Source organism: Meles meles, chromosome 11 (assembly GCF_922984935.1).
Source record: "Meles meles chromosome 11, mMelMel3.1 paternal haplotype, whole genome shotgun sequence".
NCBI classification, from domain to species: domain Eukaryota; kingdom Metazoa; phylum Chordata; class Mammalia; order Carnivora; family Mustelidae; genus Meles; species Meles meles.
The window spans coordinates 65,440,122-65,464,477 of record NC_060076.1 but is presented as its reverse complement, the minus strand read 5'-3'; the positions used below and the strand labels follow the sequence as shown (position 1 = coordinate 65,464,477).

At 40.4% G+C, this 24,356-nt stretch overlaps 1 protein-coding gene across 13 annotated transcripts in view; it reads right to left on the bottom strand.

The window, feature by feature from the left end:
* Positions 1 to 2,157: 2,157 nt before the first annotated feature.
* CDC14B (cell division cycle 14B) overlaps positions 2,158 to 24,356 on the bottom strand; it is a 104,100-nt gene continuing 81,901 nt past the window's right edge. For 3 of the 13 annotated variants that reach the window (XM_046022536.1, XM_046022539.1, XM_046022541.1), the window contains 6 exons: positions 23,872 to 24,126; positions 20,348 to 20,486; positions 20,019 to 20,178; positions 19,241 to 19,338; positions 10,720 to 10,836; positions 5,939 to 6,292 (listed from right to left, as the gene is read on the bottom strand). In XM_046022536.1, coding sequence (XP_045878492.1) covers positions 6,061 to 6,292; positions 10,720 to 10,836; positions 19,241 to 19,338; positions 20,019 to 20,178; positions 20,348 to 20,486; positions 23,872 to 24,126 — 1,001 coding nt within the window. In that variant the 3' untranslated portion in view covers positions 5,939 to 6,060. The other 10 variants (XM_046022546.1, XM_046022550.1, XM_046022544.1 and 7 more) reach the window with 7 other exon arrangements.

The window sequence follows — 24,356 nt, the reverse complement described above, 5'->3', positions numbered from 1 at the left end:
TAAGGGAAGGAATAGAGGGGACTCTCCACTGCCCCAGATCTTTGGGAGAACCATTTGTTTTTGTTTTTGTTTTTGTTTTATATTTTATTTATTTATTTGACAGAGAGAGGTCACAGTAGGCAGAGAGGCAGGCAGAGAGAGAGGGAGAAACAGGCTCCCTGCTGAGCAGAGAGCCCGATGCGGGGCTCGATCCCAGGACCCTGAGATCATGACCTGAGCCGAAGGCAGAGGCTTAAATTGCTGAGCCACCCAGGCACCCCAACCATTTGTTTTTTAAATAAAACACAATATGTATATGGCTCTTGGTATGTGCCAGGCACTTGTTCTAATTAAAAATACCAACTCATTTAATCCTCATAGAACTGAAGCAAAGGTTTGCACCCAGCCTGGGTCCAGAGTCAATGCTCTGAACAATTATACCAAGCTGCTTTCTGAAAGAATGTACAACGAAAGCTTTAAATCACTGCACATTCTCGACCCAGTAGAAATGCCTTTGGTAAGAATTTATTCTCAGGAAATAAGCACCAGCACCCAGGAAGAACCCACAGACGACAACGTACATGGAGCCCTGCACTAGTGCTGCTGGCAGCAGCCCCGTGGGTAGCCACGGGGAGACGGACTGCTGACGTGGGACACTCCACGTCATGTTCGTGCGGAACACCCCCCCACCCTCCACCTTCCCAAGCCCCAGCACCACACTCAGACATGTGGGGGGAGGGAAAGCAAGCAGTCAACAGGTGGGACGCTCGGTGCTTTGCACTAAGACCTGTGATAAGGCACCAAAAATACCAGCTGTGGAGCGATCAAAATCGATCAGTCTTTCGTTACCTAAGTATCTATAGAAAATCACCTTAAAATGTATGAAAAAAATTAATTTATTAAAAGCTATGTGCCAGCACTGTTTTGCTTTGCATAGATTATCTCATTTAACTCTCATCCTGATGGAGAGGAACTGTTTTTCTTCCCATTTTACTTAACAGAAGGGGTTTAGCAGGTCATCAGCGTTGCTGACAAGAGAGAGCAAGAATCTACAGGACTAGGGTCTCCGGGGCTCATCACCACACTGCACGGCCCTGGAAGATGGGAGTTGGGGTTTTCCCGCGAGTCTTACAAGAGCCAAGCCTGCCCCCTTCACAGCACTTCCGTACTTTGTGCAGTTTGACCCTTGCCTATCACCGGAGCTCTGACTGGTGAGCAGGAGGGCATGTAGTGCAGGCCTCAGGGCCAATCGCGGAGGGCAGGTAGATGCTGTGGGCTTTCAACAGAGGACAGAGCCTGAGAATCACACTCTGGGGGTAGTGGTGCCTGGTGGGAGTTTGGATGCGGGGAGAAGGCAAGTCCCTGTGGTTTGTACTTCGAAATCTGTATCCTGGCATGAATCAAAGCTGAGTTCTTTTGGGAACAGGACAGCACTCCTAACAGAACAAGCTCCTCCGTCCCTGACACAACTTGTGCGTGATGGTGCAGGCATGAGGTCCTCGGGGTTTGGGCCAGCAAGAGGCCGTCAGAGAGGAGGCAGGAAGATGGCCTTGTGATGGCATCTGTGCTTGGACATCAGAATGTGGGCGCCTTAGCGCTAGTCCTGCCCCTCGCTTAGCTCTTTAATCCTGACCTTCGCAGGTCATGTGAGGGGAATACAACCCACGAGACTCCAAGGGCCTGATTTTTGTGTCTTATCCTCAGTAATTTCTTCAATCAAATCTTTGCATTCCTTGAGCTAGTGCTGGGTGTGTCTAGAAGGAATTCATAAGAGGAGCCCCTCACTATCTTAAGGAAGGTTCATCCCCCAAGTTCTTACGCTGAAGCCTTAACCCCTAATGCCTCAGAATGTGACCGTACTTGGAGACAGGCCTTTAAAGAGGTAATTAGTTAAAATGAACCCATTAGGATGGACCTTATTGCAATCTGACTGGTGTCATAAGGAAAAGAGAGGACAGACAGAAGGACACCAGGAACTGGAGTGCACAGAGAAAAGCCCAAGGATGGAACCGTACCAACACCCTGAGCTCGGACTTCCAGCCACAGAACTAGAAGAAAATAAACTGCTTCAGCTGCCCAGTCTAGCGAACTGATACAGAAGGTTATATCCATTTCATACTTTGACCACTCCCTACCATGATTCAGAATGGCAAGTGAATACAATAAACCAAAAGGCTGTTTGGTTAATACTTTTAATTATATGATTATAATTATACAATTTTCACTATTCAATGTTTTGTATAAAACCAGTTACAATACACAAGATTTTCAAACTCGACAATACGTACCAAACTACATGGATATGCAAAGTTTACAGGCCATTATGAAGCTTTATCTTAAAAATACCTTCAGGAAAATAAACATTCATTCAACCAGTTCTCTTGGCTTTATAAAATATGATTAGAAATATACATTTTAATAAAAAAATCAAGACAATGATTGATCAAATATTGATTAATCAGTTACATTTTAAAACTTTTAATAATCTGTACATGAGTGCAGGTTAGATAAAAGTCTGTAAGTTATTAATATAAAACTGCAGTACTATAATCAGATGAACTTATCTGCTGCTGACAGTTAATTCTACTGGGCAATTAAGGAGGTAATTTCCTACACAGTATAGGTGAATTGTCCAGCCTTTTGGACATATCTGTAGTATTTCCACTTAGCAACACGAGGAATACTCAGATTGAGGGGAAATGGAAGAGCAGCAGCTAGCCTTACCAGGACAGCTTTTAGCAGGAGAGACCTATTAAAACAATTTTTTAAAGTCGTGTTTGATGAGCACTGCTTTCCAAAATGCAATAATTACTTGTAAAAATGTATGAAGAGAAACAGTTAAGCTACTTTTAGAACAAACATCAAAAGAGCGCATTGCTCATTTGTCATGAATGGTGGTGACTGAAGCAAAGGAAAGCGTCCAGAAGCTCTTGGCACGACCCCACTCAGAGCGCCTGATGGTCTGCAGAGTGTGCCGAACCGGCCATCAGGCTCCAAGGGCAAGCACATTTGCCTCGTGAGAACACTTGGGAATTCCTCTAAAAAATGTCTGGGCTCAAGAAAAGAGGTAGAAATCACCCCCGTGAGAGGGGAGGAGGGAAGAGAAGGAAGTGGGTGGGTGAAGGCTAATGGGGCCAAGTTTAGAACAGAAGAAGGCTGGAGATGAGAAGAGCAGCATGCCACCCAGAAGCGGCTACTGGGACAAGGAAGGCTACTTGTTTTAGTGAGGCACAGCTCAGGATTTACCCCTCTTCACGGACAGCTAAGAGAGATTTCTAGTTTTTCTTTAGCATTACAAAAGAGAAGTCTGTCTATACTTCTAGATACCCGGTTTTGCAGACGCCCTTCCTTTGGACTGTCTTTGACTTTGGACATGAGTCCCCCAAAAGCTTCAAGAACACCTAAAAATATTCATTTCTAATTTTAATCCCAGCGGAAACTATCTCAATGTCCTTTCAAAGCTATTTAAGGCTTCAAGTTTGAAGGAATCTCTCCATCTGACATGCCCTACTTCATATTCCATAGCAACAGGGTACTTCTTACAACAAGGGACTTAGAATCTCGGAAGACTCTGGGTGTGCTGAAGTTTCCGTTAGGGGAAAAAAAGAATCCACTCTTATTCATAGCAGGAAGAACTTTCCATCAGTCAGACCCAGAGACTTCCTGGATTCTACATACGCCCCCGGTAAATTTACTGGTGTGCTATGAAGTCGCCCTGAAGCACTATTCCAACTCCCTAGTGCGTTCTACGGAATGCTTCTTTATCAAATCACTAGTTTCCCATGACTCATTTCAGTGGGCCTGTTAAACACAAAGATTTTTTAGAAAGAGCCACAGTGATAGCAATTCTAGCTGGAAACTTGAGCAGCCAACACAAAAAGGCAATTTGTAAAATAAAAAAGTACTGTGGTTAATGCTGAAGCCCAGATTTTTCACTCTTAGCCAAGACACCAAATGGCTTATTCACTGTGAGGGAGACAGCACATGTAACTTGTTCTGATGTAGTAAAAAGCCAAACCAGGGACAGTTGAGATGGAAGTTTGATTTTCATAACTACCTGGATTATTTATGCAGGAGATGGCCTTTAAAATTGTCAAGGGAAGAATTGCCCTGAGAAGTCAATGTTTTATGCAAGGGCACAGTCTGAATACTTAGTATTATCTCTGAGACAGCAAACGGAATGTTTCTCCTCCCACCCAGAGCTTAGCAAAGAGGGGTCTTCCCATCCAGTAAGTGGGTCTTTGTGTCTCGTCACTTCCAGAGACAGAAAGCCACCTTTTTTTTCTGAGTCCCCAGTGCTCAAAAGCCGGCATGACCCATCCCTTGACGGGGAAAGGCCGCTTGTCTGACCAAGACAGTGGCACCTGCCATCTCCCCTCAAAGCCAGTCAACCTTATAATTTACTCGAAGAGAGTAAATAACAAAATGCAGCCATGGTCTTCCAGTAACTTTCTGCATTAACAGACTTTAATCTGTTTATTCCAACCACTTCTTACCACTCTAAGTTTTGTTAAAAAGGCAGCTTTTTAAAATGGAATTGCCTGCTCACCTGGTTCATTCATCTTGCAATGTGCCTTTCCATATTGTATCCCCTGTTTTCCAAACCAGGACAGGCAAAAATTGGTTAACAATAACTAAAGCCATTCACTTCTTATTATGGAGGTAACCAAAGTGACTGCAAAATATTCTTGTATTTTGGGCCCCATTTTTTTGTTTTAGCAGCAAATAAATTATTTTTGTGATTGCTTTGTATCACAGATCTGCTGTGTTTCTGTAGGGGGGAGGGGCGAAGGCACTCTGCAAAGAGTTAGTTGTATTCCCTAACCAAAGGCAACAGTGAGTCTCTTATTTACAAACAACTGAAATCCAGACGTGAATAACTGTTACTGAAATCAAAGGGTATGTGAATGGCCTTAGGCAGATCACATTAAAAAAAGAAATCCACAATGCTACAAAGAAAGACCCTAATAAAGCAGTAACTTTTTTTTCTTTTAAGCCACCATTATTTGGGATGGCTGTTTCCAAGGGAAAACACCAACAGTGCTGTTTTGGTTTTGTTTTTTTTTTAAATCATGTGTGGAAGGAAATATGATTTTAATTTGTAGGACTGGGCAACCAAACAGTGGGCAGCCTTGGCATTCTCCAGTTCCTCAATGACACACAGAGGAATGACTTACAGTAATCTTCCAACTCTGAAGCCAGTTTCCCCTCCCGAGTCTTCCTAGAGCTACTGCTCATATTCTCTTACCATTTAAGGTTGCCAAAGTACCACTTTTTATCACAACATCCAACAATCTTCAAACAGGGTTTTCACAGGTTCTTGTTAATAAAGCACTCTTTGGTGGAAGACAAGCAGCTTGGGTACTTAACAGAGATACCATTACAACCATGTTACAAATGTTTAACTGAAGATGGTTAAACCAAACAGTATTAAATTACACAGAGGATCATTTCAGTAACGCCTGTTTTCTCTTTATAAATTTTGACACAGGGTGAACAGAAAATAAATACATAAAAAACCTCCATCAGATCCTCACTTCTTCTGAAGGCCAGCAGCTAAAATGATTGCCATCACAGGGACACACGTACACCACACAAACTGGTCAGCTCTCCTGACAGCAGAGGGCTTTTGATATTTACACCTGAGACTAAATTTACAACAGCTTTTTTGTCATTAAACTCGAGACGTTTCTACAAAAGGTGAGCCGGGCCTTCTCCAAGTCACTGCTTGTGCCCAAACTCATGTAGTTATTTAAACTCCAGTGGACATTGTCTTCCTTGAATAAACTTCTTAGGTGGAAAGCAGCTAAGGCTTTTTGCAATTTTGTTTTGTTTCCAAATAAATTGTGCTAAGTCCTGCTGTAGTTTTCTGTTCCTAGAGTCTTCCTTCAGTTCTGGTCACAGGTTTTTACTTAACGCAAGACTGTTTTAGTCCTTGAAATGGAGGGACTACAGGGGGAGAAAAAAAAGGATTTTACCATGAAGGTTTCCAAGTGTCCCATATGTAGTTACCAAAAGACAAGGAAGGCAACATAATAAAAGTAGTGACATGCTAAAAAGTATACACTTTGTATAATTTTTTTAATGACAAGTATTTTGGAAAAGACAGTACAGTACCAACCATAAAGTAAAGACAAACGGGAGAGAAAGGCAGAGCAGAAAAAGGTTGAGTTCTGCAAAAAAATAAAAAAAATAAAAACAAAGAAAACAGGAAGGGTGGGCAGAAGCAGCAGAGCAATGCGAGTACCATAATGCCATTAAGGGCATTTGTTGCAAAGCATTCCTTTTCCTTCCTTCCCTCTGAGGAACCAGGCTGTGGGAAAGGTGGAAAGAATGAAAAGATAAAGAAGTGTTACTTGATTATTTCCAAAGCCAGAATTTGGTCACAGAAAAAGCTCTGGCCCCTCAAGCAGTTTCCAGTACAGCTCAGGCCTGCTGCCAGCAGGGCTCCCCCCCCCAGGAAAAGCTGCCCCGCTGTTGGAAACTGACCTGGACTGTCACCCCACCTCCTTCTAGCCTCCACAATTTATTCTGTCAACTTTGAACTCAACAGCAACTTTCAGAGAAGAAACTAAGCAATGGGTAGAGTCAGAGAAGCCAGTTCCCATCTGGAGGTGCCCTCAACTGGGTGCTGATGGCGCTCTAGGAGAGTAGCTTGTGTGAATCCATCACTTAGTCTCTGGAGACCCCAATGGAAAACACTGCGTTTCTATAAGGGTCCAGGTCAACTAGTGCACCCAAGTGGGAAATGTCTGGAATTTCAAAGGGGAATCAGTATCTCAGAAGATCAGAGGAAACTGACATTTTTTTTTTAAAAAAAAAAAAAAAGGATATTTAGCGACAACATTCTGGTGCTTCTAGGTAGATGTACTTTCAGAGATAATGACCATAACAGAAAGACAGGAGCCCAGAATTGGTGGAATGGACACTGAGATCTGAGACTGTAAGAGACAAGAAGCAGTGGCAGGCATGATGATGACAAAAGTCACAAATGAGAAGACTTCAAAAGCCCAAGAAATCCTGAATGTGGTACTCCCAACAGAAGGGCTCATGGAAGCACTCACGTTTTTAGAGGCCAAGGAAGGCACCCTAAGCATTTATCTTCCCCCACAATATAGATAATTAGCTGCAAAATACCTCAAAAGTCATGAACATTAGGTTGGTTTGACAGGTGGAACAGAAAGTGATGGTTCCCAATGACATAACGGAAAAAAAAAATTGAAAAAAAAATCACTTGTTCATGACCATTTTCTCAGAAAATGAAGGAAAGAAAAAAGGACTTCTCCAAGGAAATAGCACATGCTTGTAGAAACATGAACTTGATGGTACTTTTGTTGGGTCAAGACATAAACTGAACTGGATTGTACCCCATGAGATGACTGCAGGTCCTCAATCAGAGGCACAATGATGGAACTTTCAAGACTCTAAGAGAGCTCGTCCAAAATAAAGAGCACTGGAAAACAGGTCAATTCTCCACTGGATTTAGTCATTCTTAAAAGAGAAACAGCAGAATGATTTATAGCTCTAACAGCAATTGGGAGAGGTGGAAGCCCATTGATTTACTTCTTCAGACGTGAGAAAGGGCATGAGGAAGGTGCCACACGGAACTCTCTCTGCCCTGAGGGTCAGTGTGCTCCATCTACCACCACACACTCCAGCGCTCCAGGCCCGAACCACACACTGGGCCATAGCAGAGCCTAGCACCCGGGAGTGAGGCTCAGATGAGGCTTGTGTTCAATGGTTACAAGAGGGAATGAGCATCTGCCAGGAGAGAAACATGGGGGCACTTCTTCCCAGCAGCAAAGATTTATGACACCACGTAGTTTTTCAGCCTCCAAATAACCGCTCTTTTAATGTGTTTGTGGAAAAGTTGTCCCAAGTCGTACAGCCTCTCAGTAAACTGTCAAAAATCGAAAGAGCCAAATCAGTGGAAAGTGAGCTTAGGTAAGGTCTCCATCCCGGAAGCCTCTAGGAGGGAACAGAACATGGTCATGAAAGGTCAAGTTCCGAAGGCAGGACAGATAGGGCGAGGGCAATCATGTGTGAACATCAACCTGCAAAAAGAAGGCTTCCGAGGTGGGGTAACAGCAGACAGGCAACGCTGGCACCTTGGAGGTATTTATTTTATACTGAAAGGTATACTAGGTTCATCCTCGTATTGCTGTCTAAAGCAAAGTTTTCTATTCAGTACTTTACTCAACAATCTCATATTGCTTTGTCCTGAATCAGACTATGCACAAATGTGTCAATTCCCTCATTACTTCCAATGAAAAATGAGTATTATTCAGTAGGATAAAAGCAGCAGGCTACAGCTTGGCTATCTCAACTCTATTTCCTAGAAGCAGGAAATGGAACCTGTACATAACGTATTTGCCTTTGTTTCATGAGCTGTAGGTGGCTCACAGTTAAGGTGATGTGAACACAGGTTAAAGACCCAAAAGAGGCCAAGGAGACCCTGTGTGAAGGGAGGTGGGAAACACACTCAAAACCCAATTCTCTCTCATTGGTTTATTTCTTCATCCTTCCCAATCTCTGAAAGCCCACTCTGAGAATTTAGAAGAAGCCTTTTGGTTTTTGGCACTATCCCAAATGCCTGGAAACTGCTTTGGGTCATTTCAAAATTCAGTCAAGTGTATTCAGTCTGAACTCTACTTTCAACCCCTCAAAGCATCCGGTGCAGGGACCTCAGGCAGATGCTCACTGCAATCAGGAACCACCTCTGCTGAGAAGCACAAGTTTAGACCACTAGACAAGACCTAGATGGAAAAACTGCCGCAGGGCCACGCCCCTCAGAGGAATATGGTGTGACTAGGCATGCGTGGTCCCGGCTCCTGGGCTCTATTCCTCTGTAGCCTGAAGAGCACAATCCAGAAAAGCAGAAAGCAGAATTAAATGTGCAAGATACACTCAATTGTAATGGAAGCCTGAGTAATTATACCTAAAAAAAAAAAAAAAAAGGTCATTCAAAACATGTCTAACTAGTCCCGACTGCAGGCTTTTTATTTGAACTTTTAATAGTTTAATTCACCTAAAATGTCAAAGTTAAAATGCTCCCATTTCCCCCTACTTATTGTAAAAAAGTTGGAGAAAAAGAAAATGATAAAAAAGTAAAACTCCCTAACTGTCCTACCAGCTAGAAGAACTGTTAATATTACAGCATATTTTTCCATTACCTTATTTTCATACATGCATAGAAATGTATGTATATATATTTAAATATATGTATAATATACATAAACTTACATATTATACATAAATAGATGTATACATTTCTATACATAAAGTATATTGTACTTTTACAAAACTAGAGTAATACTTCATAATTTTTATGTGTAGCTCTTTTCACTTATTGCTTCATGAGCATTTATCCAGGTCATTAAGTTTTCTTTAAAAACATGACTCTTGATTCACTTGGCATAATTCAACAATCTTCAGCCCATCTCCTTTTCCTTGTTGTTATAAATACCATATTGGTATTATGTTATAATACCTAAATCTTTGACTTTCTGTCAGTATTTCTCTAATATTCTTCTCAAATAGAATTAGAGAATAAAAAATTTATGAATATTTGATACCTTTTAATGAAAAATTCAAAATCCCCAAATTATGAGTTGGTGTCTTCAACTACTTGAACTAAGGCCCTATCACATTCTTGTGTAAGTAAACATATGTAGTGAAATTATAATGAAAGAATGAGCAGAGGGGGAGAATGGCAGAACTGAACAATTCCTTAAAAAAACAAAACACACAAACACACGCACAAAGACACAGAGCTCTCCCTGTGGGAGAGCTAGTCCCTCAGGACTAGCAAGTCCCTCAGGATGCAGGCTGCTGACACCTGCCCGGAGACTAACTCAGCCAACCCAGAGCCTCAAAGATATGAGGGCAGAAAGTTAAAAAAGAAGCAAGGAAAATCATAAAGGATGCTTTAAAGTCTGGTTCAAACTATCTTCAGGTCGCGTGTGGTCTATTGTAAGAGAGGCACTGGGCCATGAGCACAGGACCACAGGTGTTGTCAACACCAGGCAAAGATGCACAAACACAAAAAGGGTGCCTGCCTTCCTCTCCTGAGATGACAGTAAGGTTATTTGCTCTTCCTTCAAAAGCGGACTGCTTCTGGAATATGCTAAAAGTGATATGTCTGCTTTCAGTTCATGATTAACCACCTAAAACAATAGTGAATAATGGATTTGGGTCATGGAATGCGTGCATTTTCTTGTCATAGTCTGTAATAATGAAGGAAAGGAAGATGCTGGGCTCCAGGCGAAAGCATAAACCCCCCTGGGTGTGTACTGTGGCTAAGAGACCAGGCCCTAGGTAAAGAAGGGTTCCAGACTCACTGACGTTCTCATATCCCACCATCACACTTATTTGCAGCTAATTCTCCAACAATTTTGCTGTATCTGATATACAAAAAAATTTCCTCCGAGCCTAACAGAGAGCTATGGAAATACAAAAATGTATTGAGTACGACCCTCTCAATTTTCCCATAATCTGACCCCGAGACCACATTTCCAGTGTTGAGAACCACCTCTGAAAAACAAAACAAAACAAAACAAACCCTTCATTAGCAATGGCCCAGATTTTCTTAGATGATGAACAAGTCAAACACATTTGATTAATTTCCTGTCACAGGGACTCTGCTTTCTCCTCTCTTTCTCTCTCCATTTCTATCTCCAGAAGATTAAACTGGAAAATCAATGCTTGGAACTTTTCAGAAGATTAGGATTCTTTTCTCACCTTTTAAAACTGCTTTTTCTTGAAGCAGATCTGGTGGTTCTTTTAGTAATGCCTGCACTGCCAGAAATGTTAGGTTCAGATGTTTTACAGCTCTGAACACTGGACTGAAGAATTACTCTGAAAACAGTTGGAAAAAAATAAGATTATATTCACTGAAACAATTTTCAAATACTTGACGGAGAAAGGCATCTTTGCACTTTAGTGCAAATTATTTTATTGAGAATTGATAGGATTTTCCACAAACACATTTGTCAAAAAAAGATCTGAAACACATTTTCACATCCAAGTCTTTTTCATTTCCCCATGAAGGTTACACAAAGATAACCAGAATTTACTTTAAGGAAACAAATCACCTGGCATTTTAACCAATTCCCACACCAAAGAAATCAATCAGTGAACAAATCTTTGTGCCCCAAAGTAAAAGCAGATTCTCAGAATTCTAGTCATAAAAACAAGAAATCATTTAAAAGCCCCAAATTCTAAAGAATATGAATATAAAAATCTATAAAACAGTCACTCTTCGGAGGTGAAATTATGGGCAATACACCCCAAATCAGTACTTACTTTATATAACATTTCGATTTTAAAAATATGTTCAAACAAACTTGAATTTTGTCTAGATTATAACTACTCACTAAATCACTAAGTACCATTAACATGAAAGCAAAATTGTTTGCATTTTGTGAATCTTGATTTAATTAAACTCTAAAATAATCTCAAGGAACTGATGCCTATGGGTGTAGGTTGCCCAGGAGGCAAATTCATGAGTCAGAAGAACACCCTCAGATAAAGCCCACATAAAGCACCTTGCTCAAAAGTAGAGGGTGTTTTGTAATTCCTCATTGAATGGTCACAGGAAAAACAGCAGAAAACATTAGAAGATTTTATGTGCAACCGTTTTCTTCATCAGATAATGACCAAAATGCTGAACTGCATACACACACATTTATATATACACTCAACTTTTATTTATCTGTAGGAGAAAACACTGCCTTAAAAATAAGCTTCCTCCTCTCATGTTCAAAGGAAGGTGAGAGTGGATAACCACTTAGGAGGACCCAGCTCATGAAGAGTAAACAGAAACCATGACAACTAACTAATACCTGTCTCCTATGCCTGAGTTACTGCCATGATAATTAATAACCAAAGCCAGGTCCTCAAAATGCAGCAAAGATCTGTAAATTCTGCGTATTACCCAAACCAAAGCATATTCAGCATTTAGTAAAATGTTTAACTTTTCTCATCACTTTAAAAAAAAAAAAAAGCAATGGGTGGCAGTGGACCAGAGAGGCAGCCTGGAGGCCAGCGCTTTCCAACCTATTTGGAGGGGGGGGGGGGCACTGCTCTCTCAGCTGGTTTGCTTTATCCCCATGGTCTTTCTCAAAGCCTACAAAACAGGCCTTCCGTCTCAGAAGGAAACTGAACCTGGGTAAATGAGCCAATGGTTGCCTTGGGATTTCTCACAAAGCTTTATCACTCTAACAACACAGAAAAGGTATATGCAGACAGTTTGATCAAAGAAGGCAACCAACTATATGATTTCCACCTCTGAAAACAAGGATTTAAAATTTTTTCTGATCATATCAAATGGGGGGGCATGAGAATATTTAATGGTCTCTACTAACAGGATTTGAATATAGAATTTCTCATAAAGCAAAACAAAGTAACCACCAAACTTCCACCACTATTTCTGAAGCCCAATCTGGGGGCCTTGCACCTGTTCTGCGAGGCTTCCGGGTTTTATCTCCATTTAGCCAAAGAGAGAAAATAAGACTCCTGTTGGCTTTTTTGGAAATACCATACCAACTTGTCAAATAATTTGAGGCCACTGATGGCCAAAAGTTTAGACAATCCCCACCCTGTAAAATCATTAACATAAAAACAAGAGCCAATATATTACTTGCTTTAGGAAATTTAAATCTTCATTTCTTAAATTAATTACTACTGAAATATTCACTATTTGAAAAAAGAATCGATGCTAAATTAAATTTCAGGCTGGCAGGAAACATTTTAGAAAGCATTTCTTTCTCTATAAAATTAATGTAAGTAATTCATATGGCTATTTTGAAAATAAAAGCATGACAGAAATCTGGAATGTATTTAATCACACCAGTAGAGATTCAGGTAACTAGTTATTTGCATGAACAACACAGCAGTTACTGTATCTGTAAGTTATGCATCAGTAAACTGGAAAACCCCCCAGCAAATACACTTAGATTATTACCTTGGTAAACTCCCACCACACCAAACGGTAGATCCACCCTCTCCCAAGGCATGTGGGAGGCCACTGCTTCTCACCTTGTGCAAACCAGGCCAATCACATGGCTTTGCAGAGCAATATTCTACATAAGTATTTTCTCCTTTCCCAGTGCCCCTAAATACTTCCCTCAAAAATAACTGTAAGGATTAAACCTGTTTACATCATTGTTACTGCTGAAGGCTTTTTTTTCTGTAAATTCCTTTCCATCTTTTCCTCAATCCGCAGTCCTCCTTTTTATGTCTTGCCTACACAACAGTTCACCTTCTTTTTGGCAACCTCTTTTGAGACCCAGTATTTCCAGACCGAGACTTGCAACTTGAGGCATATAGCAAAGCAAGTAACTGACAAGCCAGCTCTCTTACCTCTCAAGTTACAAAATGCCTTGAACATAAATGTTCAGTTCCAAGAAAAGAATCCATCAGTGCGACACCACACTATTTACACTTCGTTATCCACCAACACTAAACAAACTTTCCAAATGATGGGCCTGAGGCCCTATAACCTCACCTTTGCCACTGTCTCAGAGATCTGATGCAACCAACTGTAGTGTGGGATAGGCTGTTACCTGGCATGCCTGGAAAATCAGACTATCAGGCCATGCTATGTCATCAGCCAATAGAGGTGAATACCAGAAACAATACCCATAAGTAGTCCCCTCACAAGATAACTACAAGGATTATACCTGTTTACATCATTGTTACTGCTGAAGGCTTCTGTTTCTGTAAATTCCAAATTAATCGGGCAAGCTAAACTGAATACTCTTTGGGTCTACCTACAAATGCAATGGAAAATATCAGTAATAACAATAAAAAAAGATTATATCTTACACAGAATATTGAAAAGAAAGGTGTCTGATAGAGACCATTTTTAAACTCACCCTGGGAAAAGTAATACAACTACAAAGTGCCTCAGTATTATTAGCAATGATTCCACCCGTTTAGAACTCCACGTATCCGAAATACCTTTCCCACTTAGAACAGTCTGAGAATAAATCTATGTAGTGCATGGTGTTCTTGAGTCAGAATACACAGAAACCTAAGCTTAGTAAGAGGAATAAAGGAAAAAAAAGAAAAACAAAAAGATCTGTATCAGAAATATTGCATATCTGTCTACGCAATAATAAACTTGGGATTAATAAGATACTTGAGAAAATGTCATAATAGGAACATGTTAATTTTGAAAAGAATGGCATCTGCTGGATTTTTAAATCTTTTCTAGCCATCTGAAGACACTCCATGAAGCCATGAAGTACAAAGTACGAGAGTTGGTTGCAATGGAATTCCACTTTGGAGGAGATCCTAAAAGGAACTTTCATACTCCTTTACAACTCCCAAGTCCAAGTTGGAACAAGAGAATAAATTCTTGAAATATGAGCTAAAGGAAGAGTTTCAGAGAAAAAAAGAATGCAGCCTAGACATAAGAGGGTAGTGGTGAACCACAGTCTCACAGGACACACCCTCCTTCCTATGCTCTTAGTACACTAAGAGCAGCTGCATGGTGTTCCCCAGGGAAGCTTCCTGCCACACTCTACTGCAAAACAAAAAAGTCTGTTCACTGTTAAGGTATTCATTTCAGGGTGAAAGATAACAAGAGAATATAAAATCTGCTATAATCACATAATAAGGGCATTTTGATTACTTCTGGGAAAGGAAAATGGGAGAAAGTAAGCACAGGGGCAGTCATGCAAAAGCACGAGGCTGAACAAGGGACTCCAGTCTTCTCTGTTGTTCTATTTCCATTTAACATGATTTCTGAAAACTGTACTAACTGTATTCCCTACAGGGAAGGATGTGAAATGAAGCCAAGGAGAAGATTCTGCTTACTCAAGGCAGAAGACTTAGCAGGGAAGCAGCTGCGGCTAAAAGCACTGACTGCAACCAACGGCAGAGTCGGAGGGGAAACACCACACAACGCTCACTAGTTGCAAAAGCAAATGTCTACCAACAGCAGGAAATCAGTGGGCAAATTCTTTTTTGCTAGATTGAAAAGGATATGCTGAAGACATTTACTCTGGAAATTAGAGGAAATTGACTGAAAGAAAAACACCCCAATTATCCCTATTTTTGACAGGAAAAAGAAACTATAAATTGCTATTTCAAAAAATGCGTTAAGAGTAAGCACAACTTAAAAACAAAATTTTAGTATCCCTATAGGAAAGGATCAGGGAAGGCCTCCCCCCGCCACCATCCCATTAATTAAGAAGTTTCAGAAAAAGAACCTTTGAAAAGAGGCAAACCAACAAAGCTAGGAGAGCTGACAGTGAGAAAAACATGCACCATGAGAAACACACAGGCCACCAGAGATGACCGTATAGAGAAATGGAATGGGACACTTACACAGCAGCTATCTGTCAAAGGGTCCCGACGGCTACTGTGTTCTGAAACCATCAAGACAGAATAGCAGGATGGGAAGAATGTAGTCACAAATAATCCACCAGATGACAACACTACACAGTGCAGAGGTCAGCACAGCTAGGGAACATCTGGAAAGGGGTGAAGGGGAAAGAACAGATGTTCAAATTGGGAAGCCAAAATAAATAAAATAATAAATAAATAAAGCATGTGTGAATTTTAGACACCCTGTGATAGATACAAAGGGATGGGAAACAAGGATGGAATTTTGTCAGTTTATGTTGGGGAGAAAATGCTACCTTCAGTTTTAAATTGATTTGGTATTTGGCAACAAAAGATTAGATCCAATCTCTAGCTGGATAACTGGCCCTTGTTAATTTAATTGTATGATACAGAAATCAGAGTTGTACTTACAGGATTGAAATTCTTCGAGAAGCACAAGATATGCACACAGAAAACTAATCAAACCAGAGGATAAGGAGGGAAAACCAGCCAAACAACATGCAGCCCTGGACTGATCATTAACAGTGATTCAAAGGAGGCACAATTATAAATGAACACAGCACAGCAGCAGTGATCTCATTTCAATGCAGTCCCACACTGGATCATCTAAGAGTTAAGGCAAACGGCACACTCTGAAAATAAGGACTAGAGAAGCACCCCCAACCTGGGCAACACAAAATGAGGAAAATTTCCCCTACAAATCAACACAAGATAAATTTCCTCAGTTGTTTTACTCATTCATTTTCCTCTTATGGCCAAACTTGGCTTTCAGCTCAGTATTTCTTAATCCAGTGGTCTAGTTTTTGGCAGTGAAGAAGGAAACCTCACAGTCTGAAGAGTGGTGACTCCGTCCAGCTACTTCTAAATGGTCACCAGGATATATCTGTGACCAAACATAAAAGGCTCTATTGAACATTTGCTCTGTGCGAGTATTGGGCTGATCAAAGTCATAAATGACTCATCTGGCTTACTATGAGACCTTTATCAGTGTCCTTGTCATCTTAATCACTGAACAGGTACCCTATATGGTCTCTAGTGACCAGGGATTTCACTAAGGACGGACCTGAAATCCAATCTAACCTCACCCTGCAAGATATACCCGACAGCAAGTTACAGCTCATTTACTCCTTCCACAAAAACACAAACCTACTAATATATGTTAAGATTACAGGGGCTTAGTATTTAGACAGAATAGAATAACTGGCCTAGAAACACTAGAGGACTCTCTATCCACCCCAAGTTTCATTTGCAGTTACTGATTTAACAGTGATCTTAAAGGCAGAATGGTCTGAATATCCAAGTGTCTCCATCACAGATTTTTTACCGTTCTCCTAAAGTTCATGGCATAGGAATTATTTTCCAATGATGAGAGCACACCCATCCATACTGTGCTGCTAAGGAAGATTTAAAGCATCTGTATTTTCACCTTATTATTAAAAAAATTTTTTTCACCTTATTAAAGATCTGTATTTTCACCTTATTCCCAGGTAGGCTACAATGGACTCTTTATGCACCATTTCATTTAACACTGACAGAAATGAGCACTATGCAGAAAGGCGGCACGGATGAAGTTATAAAACCTACCAAATCTATTTTAGCACAGACAACAATATACTTGCCTTCACATCCCACAGATCCTGTCAAGGTCACAGTGCTACCTGATTTACTGTCTTCGTGGTAGTCGGGATCAGACAGACTCTCTGAGAAAAGGACTACTTTACAGTATCTAACAACTTTAACTTTCCCCCCTCACCTCCGAATACTGTTTGTAAAATAGAAAACAATAATTGGAATGCTATTTTTGAGTACTATAAACTTGTTTTTAAGAATCACCAGTACTAAGTATTTTTCACTAACTTTCCTTCTTATACGTATTTTCACCCTGGGATACCTCACAAGCCCAGGTGAATGTGATCACGTCTAGTGTCGCCTTCTGGTTTCCGATGGTATTTAGAATTTTAGGCTTCATTCATTGTTTTCTTTTACACTGCCACAAACCTGTCAGCTATGAAAGGGACTTCAATGGTCTCATCTGTAGAAAAGAGCAGCAATTGACATGAACTCTCTGGAACACATATTTACAACGTAGCAGACTCAGAGTCACTGAAGGAAATTTCCTAGAAGCCCTATTTAACAGGAACTTTTGACTAAGCAGAATTCCCATCCCAACTCCCAACCTGACTTTTCATCAGAAGCTTTTGAGAAATAAACTGATGTTGCAGATTCATAAAAACAAAACAAAAAACCTGAGCATGACTAAAAGCAACCCACAAATCACCCATTTTCTAGGGCTTATGACCATAGCAAAGCGCTGGACCAGCCGTGCGGGCGATACCTGGAAGCCTGCTAGCAGTGCTGTCACAGACCACACCCCTGGCCTAAAACCATGATCTATAGTCTGACAAGCTCCCAGGAGACTCAAATGCTCGGGGAAGAATGAACATTGCTTGAGGTGAGTACCTATACCTATCACGCCTCCTCTGGCCTCAGGAGGATTATCTGGAGGGACTATAATATTTCTAAATAAAAAGAACCATCAAGGCCTTGGATAAAGATTTTCTAAATTGAAATCAAAATGGCATCTGGAGTTACATAAATGACACAAAAGGCACCATTCTGAAAGCTTTCTCAGTAAGTGCAGCTGCCCCACACTGGAGAAGGCCCGGTGAATGCCTATAGTCCACACGGACACGTGTCCTTCACATGGCCCTTTTCAACTGCGTTCTTTTCTGTGCGTCTTTTAAGAACATCTCAAGGCAGGGACCCGTGACGACACATGCCTTCTGTGTAATTCTACTTTAGATAACAAGGAGGTGCCAGTGAAGAACCATTGTGAATTAAAAAGAAGGCCTGTTCTTCTCTGCCATGAACGTTTATGATGTCATTAGATGATTATTGAACAAAATGACATGTCTACATCACCCCCTCCAAAAAATCAAATAAAACAAAACAAAACAACAACAAAAAAAACCCCATAACCAGAGGGGTGCCTGGGCGGCTCAGTCGGTTAAGGGTCTGATGCTTGATTTTGGCTCATGTCATGATCTCAGGACCATGACACTGAGCCTTGTGCTGGGCTCCATGCTGGGCATGAAGCCTGCTTAAGATTCTCTCTCTTCCCCCACCAAAAAAAAAAAAAAAAAAAAAAAAGACATAACTGGAAACGATACCCCACAATGAAAAGGAAGGTTACTATAAGGAAGGAATACAACAGCATAAATGAAAACATATACTAAAGAATACACTAGAAAAAAGTACAATGCCAAGTCTTTAAATTCTACATATTTTTCTAACAATCCTAGATGGTCCATGAGGTTGAATCCCAACTAGCACTTACAGAATCAAGTACAGGTGAGCATATTATACACACTAAGTATAAAACTTCCTATCCCATACTAAACCTTCTTCTGTAACTTGAAAATAACTCCTCAAATGAAAAATTGATACAAAATTCTTATTTAATCTAGTTCATTATTGCCCTAAAATAATAGAACATAAAGCTACAATGTCATCCCTGATTAAATGCTACCATATCCAAACAAATGGTGTATAATAAATGGTGTATTTAAGGAAATACACAATTTCAGCAACTCTGGACAAATCTGTTATTCTGTGGTTTATATCTGCTGCCTCTCTCCTGAGGATGGCCCGTGGTGATTATCCATGGAGAAAAAGCATTCCCAAAACTGCTTTCCTGTAGCATAGAGAGGTTACAACACAAGACAGAGATAAAGGCAGCCAAGAGCTTCCTGGGCAACAACCCTGGGTTTTAAATAATGTCAATAACCATTTCAAAGTAGCATAATGGGCGTGCGACTATGGAGAAAAACAGACAGGAAAAAATGCTCATGAAGGACCTCATATACATATTACATAACATCAACCACACAAAGGAAACCAGACTCACGTGAGGGGAATAGTGTTTGTTTTTGACTGTCTTCTGCTTTTCAGGGCCCGCAGTCTATCACCTTGTGTCACTCCATGGATTTCGTCATCATCACTGTACTGTGTAAGTAAAGAAACACTGAGCTAGTGACTTAAGTTGCACATAGTAAGGCAGTAAAGCACAGCACCTACATTTATCCACATAGACACATACAAATAAACTGCTGAACTCAAAAAATTTTGCTGCTTTCAAAATAAAGCTACAGGTCGCATTTCAAGACAACCAACAGTTGACTTTACAGACACTAAACCCAACAGCACTCTTGTTATAAAACATACTGACTGTAAGGAGGCATCATGGGTTTTCAATAATGAAACAGTCTTCATAAAATTTCACAATCCACGTACCACCACTCACTACAGTACCACTACCCCCTAAACTCCTGATTCTTTAACATTTCCCAACTGAGAACAACTAGTTCCCTAAATTAACTGTCGCAAAATGGGAAGGTGGTGGGGAGGCACATGCAGAAGCGTCACTAGGTTCATCTAAAGAGCTGACTTCACATACCTCATTTTTCTGGTGCCTACTAAGCAAACAAACAATTTTAGTTTTATGGACATATGACCTATTTTGAATAAAAAGTTTCTAGAAGGGCTATAAGTATAAAAAAAAATGTATGACGATAATCCCTCAAAATGTACTTTATTATTTTTATCTACAATTTTCCCCATGCCCTATAAGGTCCTCAACAGCACTGAAAACAATGACAACAGCGTGATGGGGATGGTTCGATTACCAGTTCAGGTTCTTGCTTGTCTTGATTCTCGACCCCATTGATTGAAATGTCATCAACAGCCAAGAGGAGTTTTGAGACAGCTGCTCTGTGTTTTCCATTCTCCTGACCCCTTAACTTTTGACGAAAATAGTCACCATCCAACCAGAGGCTTGCTTGTTTCCTAGAGCATTTAAATAATATCATCAAAATATAGCTTTTCCAGAAAGACACATGCAAATGACTCTCTCCTACAGACTATCTGTTGTTACTGGAGACTAAGAAAAATCCTACTTCCGATAATTTTTCAGACCCAAGTGTCCTCTGAGGAATTACCAAAGTTCTCTACTTACATCACCAAAAATTGTTGCTGTGGTCCAATCACTGAGCCAGGTCTGCAGATTCTGACCCAAGCAATGGTTTCAGCTGCTGTCATCCTGTAATGCTTCATGATGTAGCAGGCTATTAGAGTGCCTGTTCGTCCAAGGCCAGCTAGAAAAAGAAACAAACCAAAGGGACCTGGTCTCATGTACTCCAGAATTGTGTTAGGCAGGTACAATTTTTTAGAAGGCGTCCCATGATTCTGCTTCCCTCAACAGCAGTTCTCAAGTTTGGATGCACACAGTAATTACCTGAGGGGTATTAAAAAAAAACACTGGGTCCAACCTCCAGAATTCTGATTTAATTCGTATGTGATACACCTGGACATGGAGATTGCTAACATCCCCCAGATAGTTCTATGTAGTCAACAGTGAAAATCACTTTTTCCAAGTAATGATTCTCAATGAGTACACTGTTTTCTACTCTGGGTTTTCTGTTAATGGTACCACCATCTTTCCAAATGCATGAGCTTAAACTTTTACACTTTTTCCCTCATCCAACAGTTTTTTCTACTCTACTTTTATTCCCATTTTCACATGGATTTCTTTTTTACCTCTATTTCTGATGTCCACCTTTACTCTCATCTAGACTATGATCATTATCTCCTGTGATGGTTAATTTTGTATGTCAGCCTGGCAGGTTTATTTGGAAGAGACTGACATTTAGATCTGTGAATAAGCAGATTACCCTCCATAATGTGGGTGGGCCTCATCCAATCAGTTGATGGTCTGAAGAGAATACAAAGACTGGCTTCCCTAAGCTAGAGAGAATTCTCCAATAGCCTGCCTTCAGATTTAAGCTGCACCTTTGGCTCTCCTGGGTCTCTAGCCTGCCAACTCACATGACAGAATTTGTACTTGTCAGCCTCCATACTCACATGAACCAATTATTTATAATACATCTCTTTCTTTATATATACAGCCCATTGGTTCTAATTTCTCTGGAAAACCCTCACTTAAGATAGATTTCAGTACTGCAAAATGCTGTGCTACTGTAACATATGTAAAAATAGAAAGGAGTTCTGGAGTTGGAACTGTAAAAGTCTGGAAGTTTTAAGGCACAATGTTGGAAAAAACAAGACTACATTGAAGGGGCTGTTGGTAGAAATATGGGTGTTAATGATGATTCTGGTTCTGACTCAGATGGGAATGAGGAACATGTTACTGGAAACCTTGTTAGAAAGTGTGTGTTGGGGGACAGGAGGAACCTGATTAAATTGTTTTAGTGCTTTATGTAAGGTAGAACTTCTGAGTGACAACCTTGGATGTTTAGAAAAGAAGATTTATAAGCAAACTATTTTTTTTAAGATTTTATTTATTTATTTGACAGACTGAGATCACAAGTAGGCAGGGAAGCAGGCAGAGAGAGAGGAGGAAGCAGGCTGCCTGCTGAGCAGAGAGCCCAATGCGGGGCTCGACCCCAGGATTCTGGGATCATGACCTGAGCCAAAGGCAGAGGCTTTAACCCGCTGAGCCACCCAGGTGCCCCTATAAGCAAACTATTGAAGTACAGCCTGGTTTCTCCTTATTACAGTAAAACGTGAGAGAAGACAGATGAACTGAAGAAAAAGTTGTTAAGAAAACCAGAAACTAAACATTTAGGAAATTCTAGGCCCATTCATATTGCAAATAGTGAGAAAGTATGTTCTGGAGAGAACACCAAGGGATGGTCTATGACCCATTCCATAAAGTGATTACCTATGGATCTAATCAGCCATCTCAGCAGAAACCAAAAACAGAGCTGGGATTGATTTTACCAAGCAGACACGCTGCCGGTCTGAATTAAAGGAGATACACACAGGATGAAATAAAGGAAGGCTTTCAGGTTTCTGGAATTCTAACAGGACTAATAGAAATATCTCACTGAAAACATGCCTCATCCTTGAAGAAAAGTGAAGCATGGCCCCAAGGGACCAACAAGGCTGTCACTGCCACTATAAGCCTGGGGGCAAGGCTGTCTACTCCTGGGTTTCAAAGGGTAGGGCCGGATCCATGGTCAGTGGGTCAGGCTGTTCCTGCCCACCACCTCAGGAGCACGGCCGCTACCCAACAGGGCCTGCCTAACAGGGAAGGAACCAGAGCATTATGTCTCGGCCTTAAGATCTAACAGCATTTGCCTTGCCAGGTTTTGGACTTGCTTGGGACCTGTCAGACCTTTGTTTTTCCTGATTTCTCTTATTTGGAATGGGAATGCCTACCCTACTGGTGTCCCACTATTGTATTTTAGACATGCTTAAATTGTCAGGTTCCACAGAGTGAGTTAGGGAAGAATTCATTGCCAAATGTCTGTTGGTGGGTGCAGAACCACCCTGAATGAGGGTGCGAATAACCTCAACTGCTGATTATAATTTAAAAAATGAAATAACCAGTGTTGGATTTTATTTATTTTTTTAAATTGTGGTAAAGTACACATGACATAAAGTTTACCACTTTAACATTTTTGTTCATGCATCATTTTCCTGTTTTTTTTCTGTGTTTCCTGTTAGCTCACTGCATTTTTAAGTTAGCTGTTTTAAATTCTTTGTTCAGTAATTCAAAGATCTCAGTTTCTTTATGGTCAGTGTCTGGAGATCATTTTAACCATTTTTAAGTGTACATTTCAGTGATATTAACCAGCTCACTGCTGTGCAACCATTACTACCATGGCCTCTGTGTACTTGAGACAAATGTGTATTCCCTCGTTGGGGGGCAGTGGTCTAAGGTGTCTGTTATTTCTAGTTGATTTATCGTGTTGTTCAAATCCTCGATTTCCTTACTGATCCTCTTATCTGGTTGCTTTTTTCCATTATTAAGTGGGGGAGAAGTTAAATAAACCCTAGTACACCACACAATGTATTAATACACAATCATTTATTCAGTAAATACTTACTAAGTGCCAAGACACTGCTTTATAGCTGCTGAAAACATAGGAACTTGTTTATAAGCTCTACAAAGATAGGCTCTCAGAGTCTGCTCTTCTCACTGACAAATTCTAGATCATATCAAACAAAAGGCACTGAATAGGTATTTGAGGAATAAATGAATTCATGTCTCTTTTTTTAAAAGATTTTGTTCACTTAAAGAAAGAGTGCATGCATGTGCGAGAGCAGGGGACCTCAAGAGAGGGAGAAGGCACGGGACTGACATGGGACTTGATCTCATAACCCTGAGATCATAACCTGAGCCAAAACCAAGAGTTGGACAATTAACCGACTGAGCCACCCAGGCACCTCTAAATGAATGCATTTCAGTGTGATAAGGTTGTGTAGGGTTACCAATGAATATAATTTAGATTATACTTTTCACATGAAATTAGGGTTTTAAAAGCATTTTGTATATGCACAGCTTTTTAATGTCAGTCGTACCTCAATAAAGTGGTTTTAAGAAAAAAGCAACTTACTTAAAGTACAAGAAGGGCAGCTTCATGTATCCTGGCTTATAATCTAAATGGGGATGGTGTGTTTCTAAACATACACACATGCACATCCACCATTCTTTAACCAACCCTGGAAACATACCTTTACAATGTACAGCAATGGCACCCTCTGCATTTTCACAAATATCTAGAAATTCTTTGACGATGGCATCGGTTGGGGTGCTACCATCCGCAAAGAAAAGATCATAGTGATCGAAACCAGCATTCGTAAAGCGTTTGGCGTCATACATCCTTTTATTCAGACGAATAATGGTAGTAACGTTGTGATTCTTAAAATATGAAATATAAGCCTCGGGAGAATGTTGGTGGTAACCTACATAAAGAAATTCACCAGATGCTGTCAAATGCAGAAAGAAAACAACAGATAACAATTTTACTTATAATTGGGTGGAAAGTATCAGGACTAGGGATTGAATACCAATTTGATTATAACTGGCAAAGCACTAATTTAAGAAGTTAAAAGCCAGGCAGAGTGATGTACTAAAATGACCAAGTTTATTTAAATAATTAAGACAGACAAGCATGGTTTAACTCTTTGGCCTCTTCCAAAGGAAAATACAGAATGGA